The sequence below is a fragment of the Thunnus maccoyii genome, chromosome 23 (assembly GCF_910596095.1).
Source record: "Thunnus maccoyii chromosome 23, fThuMac1.1, whole genome shotgun sequence".
NCBI lineage: Eukaryota > Metazoa > Chordata > Actinopteri > Scombriformes > Scombridae > Thunnus > Thunnus maccoyii.
The window spans coordinates 1,916,788-1,931,401 of NC_056555.1; the positions used below are offsets into that span (position 1 = coordinate 1,916,788).

The 14,614-nt window shown below is 41.5% G+C and overlaps 1 protein-coding gene across 1 annotated transcript in view; it reads right to left on the reverse strand.

The window, feature by feature from the left end:
* Nucleotides 1-1,126: 1,126 nt before the first annotated feature.
* Nucleotides 1,127-14,614, reverse strand: part of LOC121891157 (protein bicaudal D homolog 1-like) — a 55,204-nt gene continuing 41,716 nt past the window's right edge. Inside the window, exon 11 of the mRNA XM_042403929.1 lies at nt 1,127-6,699. Within this exon, the coding sequence (XP_042259863.1) occupies nt 5,655-6,699 (1,045 nt within the window). The 3' untranslated portion in view covers nt 1,127-5,654. The remainder of the gene's footprint in view (nt 6,700-14,614) is intronic.

The following is a 14,614-nucleotide window of genomic DNA, read 5'->3' on the forward strand; positions in this document are numbered from 1 at the left end:
AAATTATCAATGGAACATTTTTGGGAAAAGAATTCCAAAAACCTGTGAACTGCGCATGGATATTAGTACAATATTGTAGGGAACGTACATCAGTATCAGACTGAACAAATACCCTTTGTACTTACCTTTAACCCTGTCTTTTTTATGTATTTCACCTGTGTGTAGCAGTATCATGGTCATCTAAACCCTAAATAAGGCTGCCCATATTAGTGCACCAATACCCACATTCAAGACTCTGGGGCAGTATACAGATTAAATTGGGCTACTGGTACTCCAGTATAAATATCTCAGGGATACCATGGGGCAGAAAACAACATTTGACAGACTTCAGGTCCTCTCCCGTTAGTTAAATTTTCACCTAATTGAAACTAAGCACAATAGAGCTTGAGGTATGATGGTTGGCGAATTGGGTGACATGTACAGTGTGTGTTTTTGTCCAGTGTGTGTGTGTTTAGGCAGAGTGGGGGTATCACAGAGAGGAGGTCACACTGGTTTCCATCTTTTACCTCAGCCAAAATACAGCTTACACCCATCAAAGATTCTAATACTCCTAGTTCTATTTGAGTCCACTCTTGCCTCACCTCAAAGACAATAACTCTGATTCTGATGCAGTATCTCTGACTACACTGAGTCAAGAAACTAAGCTATGCACTGATTTGAGAATATCGCATAATAAATATCGAGTACGTTCTTCTTAATACAGCATTGGCCCCAAACCAATTCCACATGGCTGAAGATATATTATAGCACCATAAAAGTGAAAATCCAAATCATACTTAAGTTATACTGTAATAGTTTAGATTTTTGAAGGTTTGCCCGACCTCTCAAACAGCAATTGTGTTACATTCATTTCACTATTGTGTAAAAATCAACTCAAACTTCACTGTATTACTACACTGCAACAATGTAACTGACTGATCTAGGACCATGATACAACATATCACAATCCTGCATCACTATCTCCTGGAACATGGACATTTCAGTCACTGAGTGGCTCATAAAATTTGTAAAGGAAGGAGTAAAAAAAAAGTTGGGTGCAAAGATAAAAGAAAACATAAATTTAATAATTTAATACAAATCATGTAAAAAATATCAATTTCTATATCTAATACATCAATATCTAATTTGAATTCTGATTTTTTCCACTTGTTGAACAGAAGCTATGTAAGGGAGAATGCCATTTTATTCTGCCACCAGTGATAGCACTGAGCTCACTGCTGAGCAGCACGGTTGGTTTTATATTGACTGTAATGGAAGACGCCTTTCTCTGTGAGGGCAAATCATATTAATCTAACCAAGAAAGGTTATGACGTTAAGAAAATTGCCCACCATCCAATAAGTTTGTATTTTTTACCAGAAATGTCCATGTTCCAGATGACAGTGATGAAGGTCCATGTAAGTAGTATCATGAGCATGCATCAGTACTACCATGTTTCAAGTCAGTGCATGTTGATTTTCACACTGTGTGAAATTAATAGAAACCAGCAACTTCTTAAAAGGTAAATACACATTCAAAAACCTGACACCATGCGGCATATTTTAGAAAATGGTCAGCAGTAAAGTTTGTGATCTGTAGTTCAAGGTCAGGCTTCAAAAAGAGCTGACTATGAGTGCAGGAACAGTCAGGGAGGGGCATAAAGTGAATTACCATCCAGCCCAACACTGTGTGTGTAAACCTTTTCTTGTCAAATGCCATTTGCTCTTTTAAAATCAAAGTATATGACTACAGCCATAGAGCTTCAAAAGCTTTAGCAGAAAAAATAAAGGGAAAATGTGGGCCCATCATGGCTTTCAAAGGAGCCAATCAGAAATCTGGAAAATTAAGGTGCCTGTCAAATGAGTTTTTGCCCCATGTTGCATAGTGAAAGACGTTTGTGTTGTAGGTAAGAGGGTGCATCCATTTACAGTATAAGACAAGAGTCAACAGAGAACCGTGAAATCGTCTACATTGGTAGATAAAGAAGGAAAGAAGAAGAGTGGTGTTTATAGGTTCAAATGATGGAAAGGGGGAAAAGGAAAGTGTACATTTGGGGAACAGCTGAGGGGTATATAGGGCAATATTTGCCAAGTCTGTATTCTGGACAGCCCCCAGACAAAAGATACTTATCTACTGACAGTTACAAATACTATCTGGCATAGCTGAGTCATTATTCACCCCACTGAAAGCAATCCAAGCCAAAAACAAATACATAAAAACCAGCATTCATAGCCTGAGGTGCAGGTGTGGAAAAGAAAGAAAAGCATATTAAAAAAAGCTTTTGTGTCCGGACAAAGACAATCAGCCAGAGCATGTACTTGTTATTAGGCTACACTGTGAAGGTATAATAGGTACTGTAAGGCACACACAGACACAGGGAATACGGTATCATGTGTGCTGAACTGGTAGGATTTCAGATACGCTGTTAGCCAAAAGTTAAAAGTAATGAAATAAATTTGCTGCCAGCTCAGATCAAATGAGATAATCAACATCAATTGTGAATCCAGTACAGAGGTATGGATATATTTGGGACTAGCTTGCTGTGTAACTACATATAACGGGTAAATAAACACTTCCTGGAAGATGTATTTTCAGTTTTACGGACCAACTCGGAATCATTCATATTGTAATTATAAGCTTCTGAGAGGGAAGAACTGATCATGTAAGCCTCCAAGTTGTAATTACAAGTGAAATGTATCAGGAATTCTGACAGCTACCATATCTCCCACCTAACAGATAGAACTACAAACTGATAGCAAAATGGCTGCAAAGCCACCATCATTGCCAGTTGCATCTAAATAAAATCCAATATCAATCCAGTGAATTAAAATGGAGCTATTAACTTTGCTAACAAACCGCTTCAAAAGTGGAACACAATAAAAATAGCTGGGGTTTTATATAGTGTGACTACAAGACAACTTATTTTGGAATAATGTGTGAAGGTTTTCCCGTTCCTCCCATTCTGTTGACACTGCATGAATGCAGCATAAACTAGCAGTTTCTCCATGCTTGCAGTGTTTGTGCTAAGCTAGACTTCACACACACTAGACCTGTCTTTGAACTGGACACCCAGTTGAAACTGATACTCATCTTAAGGTAAGATGTAAAACAAGCATATTTCTTAAACTTTAAGTCTATACCTTTAACTTTGATTTCAACTTAACTCTAACATTAGGTGCAGTCTAAACAAAGTGATCTGTTCTATCAGTCAAAACTATGTCATGATGCTAATAGTCAATCTGATTTTGGTTACTGACTCATTCCAGGTTGAATGAGGTGTGTCATGTTCCCTGAGTTTGGTGCAGTGCCATGAACAAGCCTTCACATAACCTGAATACATTCAGTCTGTGTTGCCGGACAAACCTCTGCAGATCGCTTCAGAGGCACAAGAGGGTGCTACATTGTTATTGTACCAGTATAACTGAAGTCAGCAATGATGGTGAGTCACAGTGGTCTTGAATCACTTCCTCTTTCTGCTAGTGAGTGAAAATTGGGATACTGAGTCATGTTGTTTTTCTACTTTACTTCAGATCACATGGTTTGTTGAGTAAATTCCTAATTTCATGATATGGTTACTCATCTCAAAAAACTGCTGAATTGTTTTCATTAGTTTTAAGAAAAAGATATATACTGATTTAAACTGATTAAAGGATTTAATCGCCCAAAACTATCAGTGTCCCTGCGAAGTGATCATCTTTTAGTAAGCTAATAGTCATACAGCAGTCTAGTTCAATGTCCAAACATGTTACAAAAATTAGGCTGCAAAAATAGCCCGCAAGAGTTGAGATCTTATGTTGCATGAGAACTGAATTTGGCATGGTGGCGCATGACCAAAAAGAATCAATTTTCAAATTATTGTGAGATTCATACCCTGCTTCAAAAAGCAGCTCATTTCATATTTGAAATTGTAACCAGTATAGCTGGTAGGGATTTGTATCTTACTCAAAGACACTTGCAGTTAAAAAAAATCTCTCAACTCACTATGTCACCCTGTTATATCAGGGACAGCAACTGACAGGTGATATGCTGGATAATTTTGGCTGGTTGAGGATTTCTTTTTAATAGTCAATCTATTTTTCTAATGTAAGTTATGCCTACGTTAAGTTATGCCTTTAATAGTTGATATACTTGAGGCAGGTCCAAATAAGGAGAAATGAAGAGAAAGCAACTTCATACTATTTAGAGACACCCCAGAGCTAACTCTAAGTCATATCACTTCTTTGTACAATGACTTTACTATGGGATTCAGCTGATTCTACACTGGTCATATGCCATGTTTGAGTGCTCTCCGCCTTCCTTCCTCCTTCTCATTCGTTCTTCTTTGTCACAACCTTCCATGAAGCCTGCACCTCTGTGAAGTCAATTTTTCATGTGGAAGGATAAGGAGTCTGCAGTATAAGAGCATCCAAATGTGAACATGCATAGCTGAGTACATGGCAACCTCTGGGTGGTGCTAGAGATGAACAAAATATGCTAAAGGTTGAACTGATGATGGTAACAACCCTGGACAAGAGATGAAGAACACTACTCACTGAGGTGCACTTATGGATTGCTTTTGGAAAGCAGTGCCCACCATGACAGAAAATATTCAATGCATACCAGTGACTGGTCAGTCATTCCTCATCCACGGTTGTCTCGTCATACAAGCTGTGTGTGTCTTGTGTAAGATTAGAGAGTGAAAGCTGAAACAATAAAGGAGTCAGTATGCTTCAAGTCTCTGTTGGATTGACGAGCAACATCTCAAATACCCTCCCCTCATACCTTTCCAAAGAAGGAACTGAAAAAATCCAATTTTTTTGTATCCGACAATGCAACAAGCATTCCAGCTTCACGCAGAGATTGGTCAGGTATGTGGAGGTGTAAAAGATTCCAGACTATCTCTGTTTTTGTTCTTCACAACTTCTACTGTCACTAGGGCAATGAATGCCTTTGAGGAGAAGGCATGCTGAACATGTGTGCTGTTATCCCCATTTCTTCAACTCCGTCTATGATGACAGGCTTTTATCTCTGCCATAGAGCATGGCCATTCATAACAGGTATAAACACCTTTGCGTTCAGACATGTTTGGATGAGACTTTGTACGACCTAGTTCATTTGAAGCATACTCATCCCTTAAGCATCCAAGTATTTCATCAACAAAGAAGAATCCTTGCGCTGAAAGATATTTGGTTTACAGTGTTCGTGTATACAGTATATGAGACTCACTACCATTTAAAACACAGTGGATATTACACTGAATATAGAGGGTATTTATTGTGTCATGGCACTCATTCGTACCTGTGAAAAGTGTCCGCCAAGTGTCCAGTCAATGTCTGAATGCCTCTGTGTTTTAATCGCTTCATGCATGTGTGGTCTCAACCTGAAGAACCTAAATGCTAAAAACTCTCATTAAAAAGTCTCTATTAACGTCCTCCTGGACCAATCAGCAGTCTCAGAATAAAAGCAAGGCGGGGCCGCTTGTGCTCCTTATGTCAAATCCCTGAGCAAAGTCACTGAACATTCAGAACCCATTGGCCAAAGCTTAGGCACAGGAAAACAGGAAATGGGAAAAAGGAAACCACTCTGTCCTCCTCTCTGTGAGCCCCCATTTTCTCAGGTGACGGAAAGAGAGGGATGATGGGAGTTGCAGTTTTATTGTCAATAAGGAGCCTGGTGGAACAATAAAGGTTTTAGGCTGTCAGTGTCGGGGCCGGTAGGAACTGTAGTATCTGGGGTAGAGGGGAGTGTAGTGGCTGGAGTGGCTGTAGGAGGTGGAGGTGCCTGAGGTGAGGTAGGAGCTAGAGGGGGTAAAAGCGGGAGAGGAGCTGTAGTAGGCAGATGAATAGCTGTGGGAGGAGGAAGAAGAGTGGGAGGAGGAGTAAGGGGAGGATGAGGAAGGGGTGTGGAGGACTGAGGAGCGTGTCAGGCTGGACAGGGGCCGAGTTCGGGGTGAGGGGCTCCACAGGGAGCGCCTGAGTCCCAGAATAGGGGAACGGTAGGGAGAGGAGGGGCCAGATCCTGGCTGGGCAGACCTGGTGGTGGTGGTGGTGGTAGAGGTTGACAGGGGAGAGGGTTGAGAGTCTGGGGTGTAGTGCCTGGAGAGTCCCGAGCTACGGGGCAGAGCGGGAGAGATATTGACACTGAAACTTTGGGAGTCAACCATAAACGTCCGCACCCCCAGGGTCCACTGGGAGTGAGCCAGCCTCAGAGGGGTTGAAGGCGGGGTCTGGGATGAGGAAGAGGAGGGGGCCTCCAGAGATGGGGGGCTCTCTGGCGCCACAGGGCCAACCGATGAGGTGACTGCTGATGATGACGGACTGCGAGGGGGTATATGTCTGGTAGGGGAGGTGAGAGCTGAGGCCAGAGCTGCAGCAGCTGCACTGACCATGGATGGGCTAAGGGGGACAGAGGGATCATCAGAAAATATTGATGTAGGACTAGTAAGGCTGGGAGGGGGGAGGCTACAGGGGGCCAAAGCTGAAGTGGAGCCATGGGCAAGGTTGGAGGCCGAAGCAGAGACTGGGGGACTTACTTTGGGGGTGCTGGTCTTCCCGCGGGTCAGCCTGCTCCCGCGGGTCCGGTGGGTCTGCTCTTGATCAAAGGCCAAATCCTCCAGGCGCTGGGTTAGGGCCAGTTTCTGCTGGATGGCCATCCGCAGGAGGGAGTTCAGCGTCTTCTTCTCATCCTCAGCTGCAGCCAGCTGCCTTTGCATCTCATCCAGCTGGGTCACATACTCATCACACCTGAAGAAAGCAACATTTCAGCAGATTAATACCAAATGAAAGAGGGATGGAAAGGACCAGGAACAAATGTGGAAGTGATCAAAAGCAAGGTGAAAAAAAGAGATCATGAAGCTAGAAATATTCAACATTTTTTGGAAAAACGCTCACTTTATTGCCAAGAGTTAGCAAAGAAGAACTATACTGTTTCCATTTTTTGGCTTGAGCTTTTGAATGGACTAAACAAACGAGGTGTAACATGTTAATCAGTGAACTTTGGAGATGTTAGTAGGCAGATTTTGTTACCTTCGGACAGGCTAACTGTTTTCCCATTTCCAGTCTTTGTGCTAAGCTAACCTTGATGGTGGCTGGCGGTAGCTTTATTGTCTCCGCCAGGTGTAAGCCTGGAGGGGATCATGCGTTTGGTTGTGTGTGTGTGTGTGTGTGTGTGTGTGTGTGTGTGCATATCTGTCCACAGCTACTCGCATACTACTGGACCCATCAGATTAATATTTTTGGTGCATAATTTATGATTGTATGCTTAAGGACCTCTTGTGGTTGTGGTGATTCACAATTTTTGAAAAAACTATTTTATAATGCCATTGACTTCTCTGTTTTATACTGCCATTGACAGACTCCTCACTCCTCTTAACCAGCCGGTAGGGGTCGCAAGTAAATCAACAACTGCTTCAGTTTGGAATCTTGTTTCCGATACGGACAATCAATTATGCCTTTTTGCCACATTAGATCAATCGGTGCCAAATTTCAGTACGTTAAGAGCGGCTTGTGTTGTGAATTCAAATACATATTGATAAGATTCCTTATGAGCCTATCGTTAAGCTTAGACTTTCGTCTTTTCAGTAACGCTTGCCATTTTACGATATGCGTTATGACATAGCCAAAGGCATTTCCAGCAATCAACTAGGCTTAAAACAAGGCTTACCTAATCTATTGCAGGCCACATTTTGGCCTTTGTTGTGGCTCAAAGACTGATATCCATAGATTCATATTGAACCGTGTATCAATGCAGATCAATTCCATACCCAACAGGGCTCCAACATTGGGAAGGCCTTCAAAGTTTGTTTTTTCTGCAGTTTTAAAATGATACATTATCAGCATTATAAGTAAGTTATTACTGTTGGCTGAACAAATTGTTTGATAGGTTACCACCATCTTCTTGTTACTGAGGATGTGAGACATGGTCATAAAGTAGATCCTAAAAGTCAATTCAAACTGTCATTTGGAACAGTTTACACTGTAACAAGATTTGAAACACTAACATTAAGTCATTGTTGATTTATAAGTATTATACAATTTTATAATAAGTATAATATTTTACAGTCTTAAGGTGCTTGTAATGTACAGTGTTTCCCAACTAATAACTTTTGAAATATGATCAGTTTTATGACTGTGTTTACAGACATTACTGATGCAATTAAATCTCTAGTAGCACCAGAAAAGACTTAGACTTCATAATTTTAACTTAGACTTAATAATTTTGAGTTATTATTTAACATTACTCCCTGTATTAAGACCAGTCAATCAGTTTGAGAGTGATGGCAGGTTCTAATCCTCCAATCCTAATCTAATCCCCAATACTGGGGACAATACTTTTTCTCAATATTTGGATTGTGCCTTTAAGTTTTTTTAATCTACTTTTATGTTGCAACAGACTGGGCTAACACTTGGAGACTAATGCAGCTTAATTCTACAAATAAACATGATTCCAGGGAAATCTTATTCTATTGTCTTTTATTGCAAAATATAGTCAGACAATCATTTCTCGAAATTAAATGGCTTTCCACTTTTGTCTTATGCCCAATTAATGAAGACATAAAAAAACATAATGGAAATAATGTTCTCTAATGTTCTGAAACCTTATGGTGAAAACTTCACACAGTAATTGCGACAAGGCTGAAATATGCTTAAACATGCAGACTTTATTTAATGTGTTATAAACACTTCATTATTGATTACCCTAATAGCCACCAGAGATGCATGTGTTTATGTGTGGCGTTGCTATGGTTTGCTTGTGGCAAACAGTCTGGCAAACAGGAGCAGATCGCCCAAGTGCCATCATTCCATGTGGTATGTGGGCCAGAAGAGGATATGGAATGTGGGCCCGATAAGGGCCAGACAAAAAATGAACTGTTGTCCAGATATGGGCCAGATCTGGTTTATTTTTTTAGTTTTTGGTTTACATGTGGCATTGCTATGGTTTGCTTGTGGCCCGGATCTGGCAAACAGGAGCGGACCGCCCAAGTGCCATCATTCCATGTGGTATGTGGCCCACATGAAAGTGTCGGGTGTGGGCCAGATATGGGCCACAGCAGTTTTGCCATCTGGGCTGTGTCGTATATTTGCCAGACCTCGCCTAGATATGTTTAAGATAAACGGGCCACATTTGCTGTATCATATGTGGGCCATTTCAGGCTCACATTCAGATAAGCCAGTACCAATTGTGCCACATCTTTACCTAAAGTGGCCCGCTAATGTTCAGCAATATTTGGGCCATATTTACTATTACAAATGTGGGCCACATTAGGCTCACACTATGACAGTCGGTGCTGACTGTGCCATACAATTGCCAAAAGTGGATTTGTTGTATAGTATTTAGGCCATATTTGCCATATCATATGTTGGCCACTTTAGGCTCACATCAAGTCAAGCCAGTGCTTACTGTGCCGTATCTTTGTCAGAACTGGCCTCGGTATGTTTTAAGATAAGATTATCGACTGGGCCAGATCTTTGCCAAAGGTGGCCCACATTTGTTTTGTGATATTTGGGCCATATTCATTATGTATCACATGGGCGACTTTAGGGTCACATCCAGTCTAGACATCGCTGAGAGCACTGCACCTTTGCCAAAATTGGCTCACATTTGTTTTGGGATATTTGGGCCATATTTGTTATTTTACATGTAGGCCACTTCAGGCACACATCCATTTTGTCCAGGCCAGAAGAAGGCCAGCAGTGCTGTATCATTGCCTGAAGTGGCCCACTTCTGTTTGCTATCTGGGTTGTGACCTTCACCAGTGCTGTCTCTGTGCTATGATGCGCTCTAAATCCTGACTGAAAATCCTCAAATAAACTATTGTTATGTAGAAAGCACTGGCTTGACTTGATGTGAACCTAAAGTGGCTGACATATGATATGGCAAATATGGCCTAAATACTATACAACAAATCTGGCCCACTTTTGGCAATTGTATGGCACAGTCAGCACTGGCTATCATATTGTGAGCCTAATGTGGCCCACATTTGAAATAGTAAATATGGCCCAAATATTGCTGAACATTAGCAGGCCACTTTAGATAAAGGTGGCAAAATTGGTACTGGCTAATCTGAATGTGAGCCTGAAATGGCCCACATATGATGCAGCAAATGTGGCCCATTTATCTTAAACATATCTGGGCCAGTTCTGGCAAATATCCAACACAGCCCAGATGGCAAAATTGCTGTGGCCCATATCTGGCCCACACCCGACACTTTCATGTGGGCCACATACCGCATGGAATGATGGCATTTGGGCAGTCCACCCCTGTTTGCCAGATCCGGGCCACAAGCAAACCATAGCAATGCCACATGTAAATCAAAAATTAAACAAATAAACCAGATCTGGCCCACATCTGGACCACAGTTCATTCTTATTGAACAAGCCCGGTTTGCTTATGGCCCAGATCTGGCAAACAGGAGCGGACTGCCCAAGTGCCATCATTCAATGCGGTATGTAGGCCACATGCAAGTGTCGGGTGTGGGCCGGATATGGGCCACAGCAATTTTGCTATCTGGGAAATTACCTCCTGACTGCATCGCACAAAGGACTTCTCTCTGTACTTTTCTTGTTAGATCTTTTGACACAATTGATCATCACATCCTATTACAGAGACTGGAACATTTATTTGGCATTAAAGGAACTACATTAAGCTGGTTTAAATCCTATTTATCAGATCAATTTCAGTTTGTACATGTTAATGATGAATCCTCCATGAAGGCAAAAGTTTGACACGGAGTTCCACAAGGTTCTGTACTTGGACCAATACTATTCACCTTGTATATGCTTCCTTTGGCCAATATTATTCTGAAACACTCATTGCTATGCAGATGATACCCAAATATATTTATCAATGAAGCCAGATGAAACCAATCGGTTAACTAAACTCCAAGCATGCCTTAAGGACATAAAGACCTGGATGATCTGCAATTTTCTGCTACTAAACTCAGACAAAACTGAAGTTATTGTGCTTGGCCCTAAACACCTTAGAAACACATTATCTAATGATATAGCAACTCTAGATGGCATTACCCTGGCCTCCAGCACCACTGTAAGAAATCTGGAAGTTATTTTTGATCAGGATATGTCCTTTGTCCTCCCACATAAAACAAATTTCAAGGACTGCCTTTTTTCACTTACGTAATATTGCAAAAATCAGACACATCCTTTCTCAAAAAGATGCAGAAAAAATAGTCTATGCATTTGTCACTTCCAGGCTGGATTCCTTATTATCAGGCTGCACTAACAAGTATCTAAAGACTCTCCAACTGGTCCAGAATGCTGCTGTACATGTACTGACAAAAACAAGAAAAAGAGATCATATTTCTCCCATCTTAGCTGTGCTGCATTGGCTTCCAGTAAAATCCAGAATTGAATTTAAAATCCTTCTCCTCACCTACAAAGCTCTTGATGGTCAGGCACCATCATATCTTAAAGAGCTCATAGTACCCTATTACCCCATTAGAACACTGCCCTCACAGAATGCAGGCTTACTTGTGGTTACTACAGTCTCCAAAGTAGAATGGGAGGCAGAGCCTTCAGCTATCAGGCTCCTCTCCTGTGGAACCATCCTCCAGATTCGGTCCGGGGGGCAGACACCCTCTCTACATTTAAGAGTAGGCTTAAAACTTTCCTTTTTGATAAAGCTTATAGTTAGGGCCAACCAAGCTTACCTTGGATCAGCCCTTAGTTATTCTGCTATAGACCTAGACTGCCAGGGAACTTCCCATTATGCACTGAGCTCCTCTCTCCTCCTCTCCATCAGTATGTATTCATATACCACTACTGCATGTTACTAACTTGACTTCTTCCAGCTGTTGCTGCTGTTTGTTGTTACTAGTCAAGTATCTATTGTTGTTGTTGTTGTTGTTGTTGCTGTTGTCATTATGCTTCTCTTTCTTTCTCTCTCAACCCAACCGATGGCCAAAGCAGATGGCCGCCACCTAGAGCCTGGTTCTGTTGAGGTTTCTTCCCGTTAAAGGGGAGTTTTTCCTTACTGCTGTCGCCAAGTGCTTGCTCATGGGGGAATTGTTGGGTCTCTGTAAACTAAAGAGTACTGTCTATACCTGCTCTATGTGAAAAGTGCCCTGAGATGACTTGTTGTGATTTGGCGCTATATACAGTACTGTGCAAAAGTTTTAGGCACCCTAGATGTTTAGATTCTTATCCATTATGCAATACCACCAGGAAGGTGTCTGATCGGTCCCAAATTTATTCATGACATGACAATGACCCCAAGCATACAGCTAGAGTCATAAAGAACTATTTTCAGCAACAAGAAGAATGATGAGTCCTGCAACAAATGGTATGGCCCCCACAGAGCCCTGATCTCAACATCATGGAGTCAATCTGGGATTACATGAAGAAGCACTTGAGATGGCCTAAATAATAAAACCACAGAAGAACATTCTTTCTCCAGGATGGTTAAAACAACCTACCTGCAAGTTACCATGAAAAACTGTGTTAAGGTGTACCAAGGAGAACTGCTGCTGTTTTAAAGGCAAAGCTGCTCACAGCAAATATTGATTTCATTTAGGTTTCTGCTGTTTACTCAACTTTGTAAGAAGTTAATTGATAAATTAAAACAATTTATAGCAATCTTTTTGTAGCATTCTCACTTTACTTTTAGTGCCTAAAACTTTTGCACACTACTGTAAATAAAATTGAGTTGAATTGAATATAAAGTGGCAGAAATTGAAAATACAGTACCTCAAATAGCACAGTACTTGAGAAAATGTACTTAGTTACATTGCACCAGGAGCTCCAAGTAGTGCTGTCTTTATAATATAAAGGTTGTGTTTTTATGAGTATCCTGTCTTTCAGGCATTTGGACACGTTGGTGCTGCCATGTACAGTCCAAATCCATGCAGGCCAGCTGTAGTATAGCGGCAGAACTCTAACCAGATCCCTCACAATGTAATTGCGCAGGGACTCAGACATGCCCTATACAAAGCCATCGGTGAAATGAAATCACTGACAGAGAAGGCTTCAGCACTGAGAGAGCAGACTACAGCACTGAATGAGGAGAATACAGCACTGAAAGAGGAGAACACAGCACTGAAAGAGCAGGCTTCAGCACTGAGAGAGCAGACTACTGCACTGAATGAAGAGAATACAGCACTGAGAGAGCAGACTACTGCACTGAAAGAGCAGACTACAGCACTGAGAGAGCAGACTACAGCACTGAATGAGGAGAATACAGCACTGTAGCTCAAACAAAAGGACAACCTCCTTAGCAGGGTCACCAAAAAAAGGAGGGCTTGAACCAAAGCCCTGGACCTGCTGGCATGCAATGAAAAAGAGATGAAGCTGAGAGACCAGCAGTGGAAGAGAGCATATGATGCTCTGGAGGTGAGCCTGAGAGAGGAGCTGGCTCAAAAAGAGGAGAGGTGGAGGAAAAAAGACCAGGAGATGGAGAGAGAGAAGGCCCTGTTCTGTCACACATTGTTCACAAAGGGGGAGGAATGGAAGAAGAAGATGAGCCAGTAGCCACTAGAAATAAATATTAAAAATAAATTAGATCGCCGACCAGCTTGAACGCCAGTTTAGCAGTTTACTAACATTGCATAGCAACTGCAGGCAGCTGGGAACTACTTTCTTGTAAATGACTCTTGTAATGTGGTTATTTTAAGGACCAGTGTGTAGAATTTAGTGGCATTTAGCGGTGAGGTTGCTGATTGCAACCAACTGAATACCCCTCCCCTTACCCTGCCCTTCCAAGTCTATAGAAGAACCTATGGTGGCCGTGAAACTCACAAAAAACATGTAAGGCCCTCTCTACAGCCAGTGTTTGGTTTGTCCTGTTTGAGGACCCGCTCCCTATGTAGATATAAAGGGCTCATTCTAAGCTAATGAAAACACAACGTTCCACTAGATGTCCGTTCCACTAGATGACACTAAATTCTACACACTGCACCTTAAAAAAAACTGTTTTTATTGGATTGTCTATAATTTCTATATTGTAATATTTGGTAACTGTTTTATAAAAGTAATATGTCAGTCCTGGCGGTGATATATTGTGATTATATCACAGCAAACGGGGTTGTCTGAACAACGCCCCTTAGCTGTGATATAATAAGGTATGGAAAAAGAGTCACAGTTTTCTAACTGTTTCATAAACTTTAACAGGGGAATCTTCCTCTCAAGTCCGTTTATGACTTATTTATGACTTATTTTGATATTGAGCTTAGTCTTTAAACCCCAGCAGAACATGCTCCAGCACTGATATCTGCTCCTTTGCCATCCTATATACCATGAAATACAGCCCTGTCCACACACTTAACTTGTGTCAAAACAATGCGGGGGGCTGCAATGAGTGGACACGTTGTTTAAAGGATAGGTTTAGGTTTTTTCACATCTGTCTTAATGCAATACTGATGTGCCATTATGTATTGTACATGGAAATGGGTCTTTGTTGCTATAACTATAACTCTACATACTGACTCTGAAGCTGTTCTCTTGGAACGTCACTACACTGTAAATGAAGAAATAAGGGACAAAATCCACAGCCCTCGTTCTGTTCAAAAGTGCATTCCAAAGTTCAGCTGAAGCTAATGTGATGCTTCAGCAGTCTCAGTTACCTAACTTGATTCAATATATAAAGGCAGGAGCAAGCCAAGGTGGTCTGGAGGACAAGAACAGCTGGAGATCGACCCCAAAACACTCA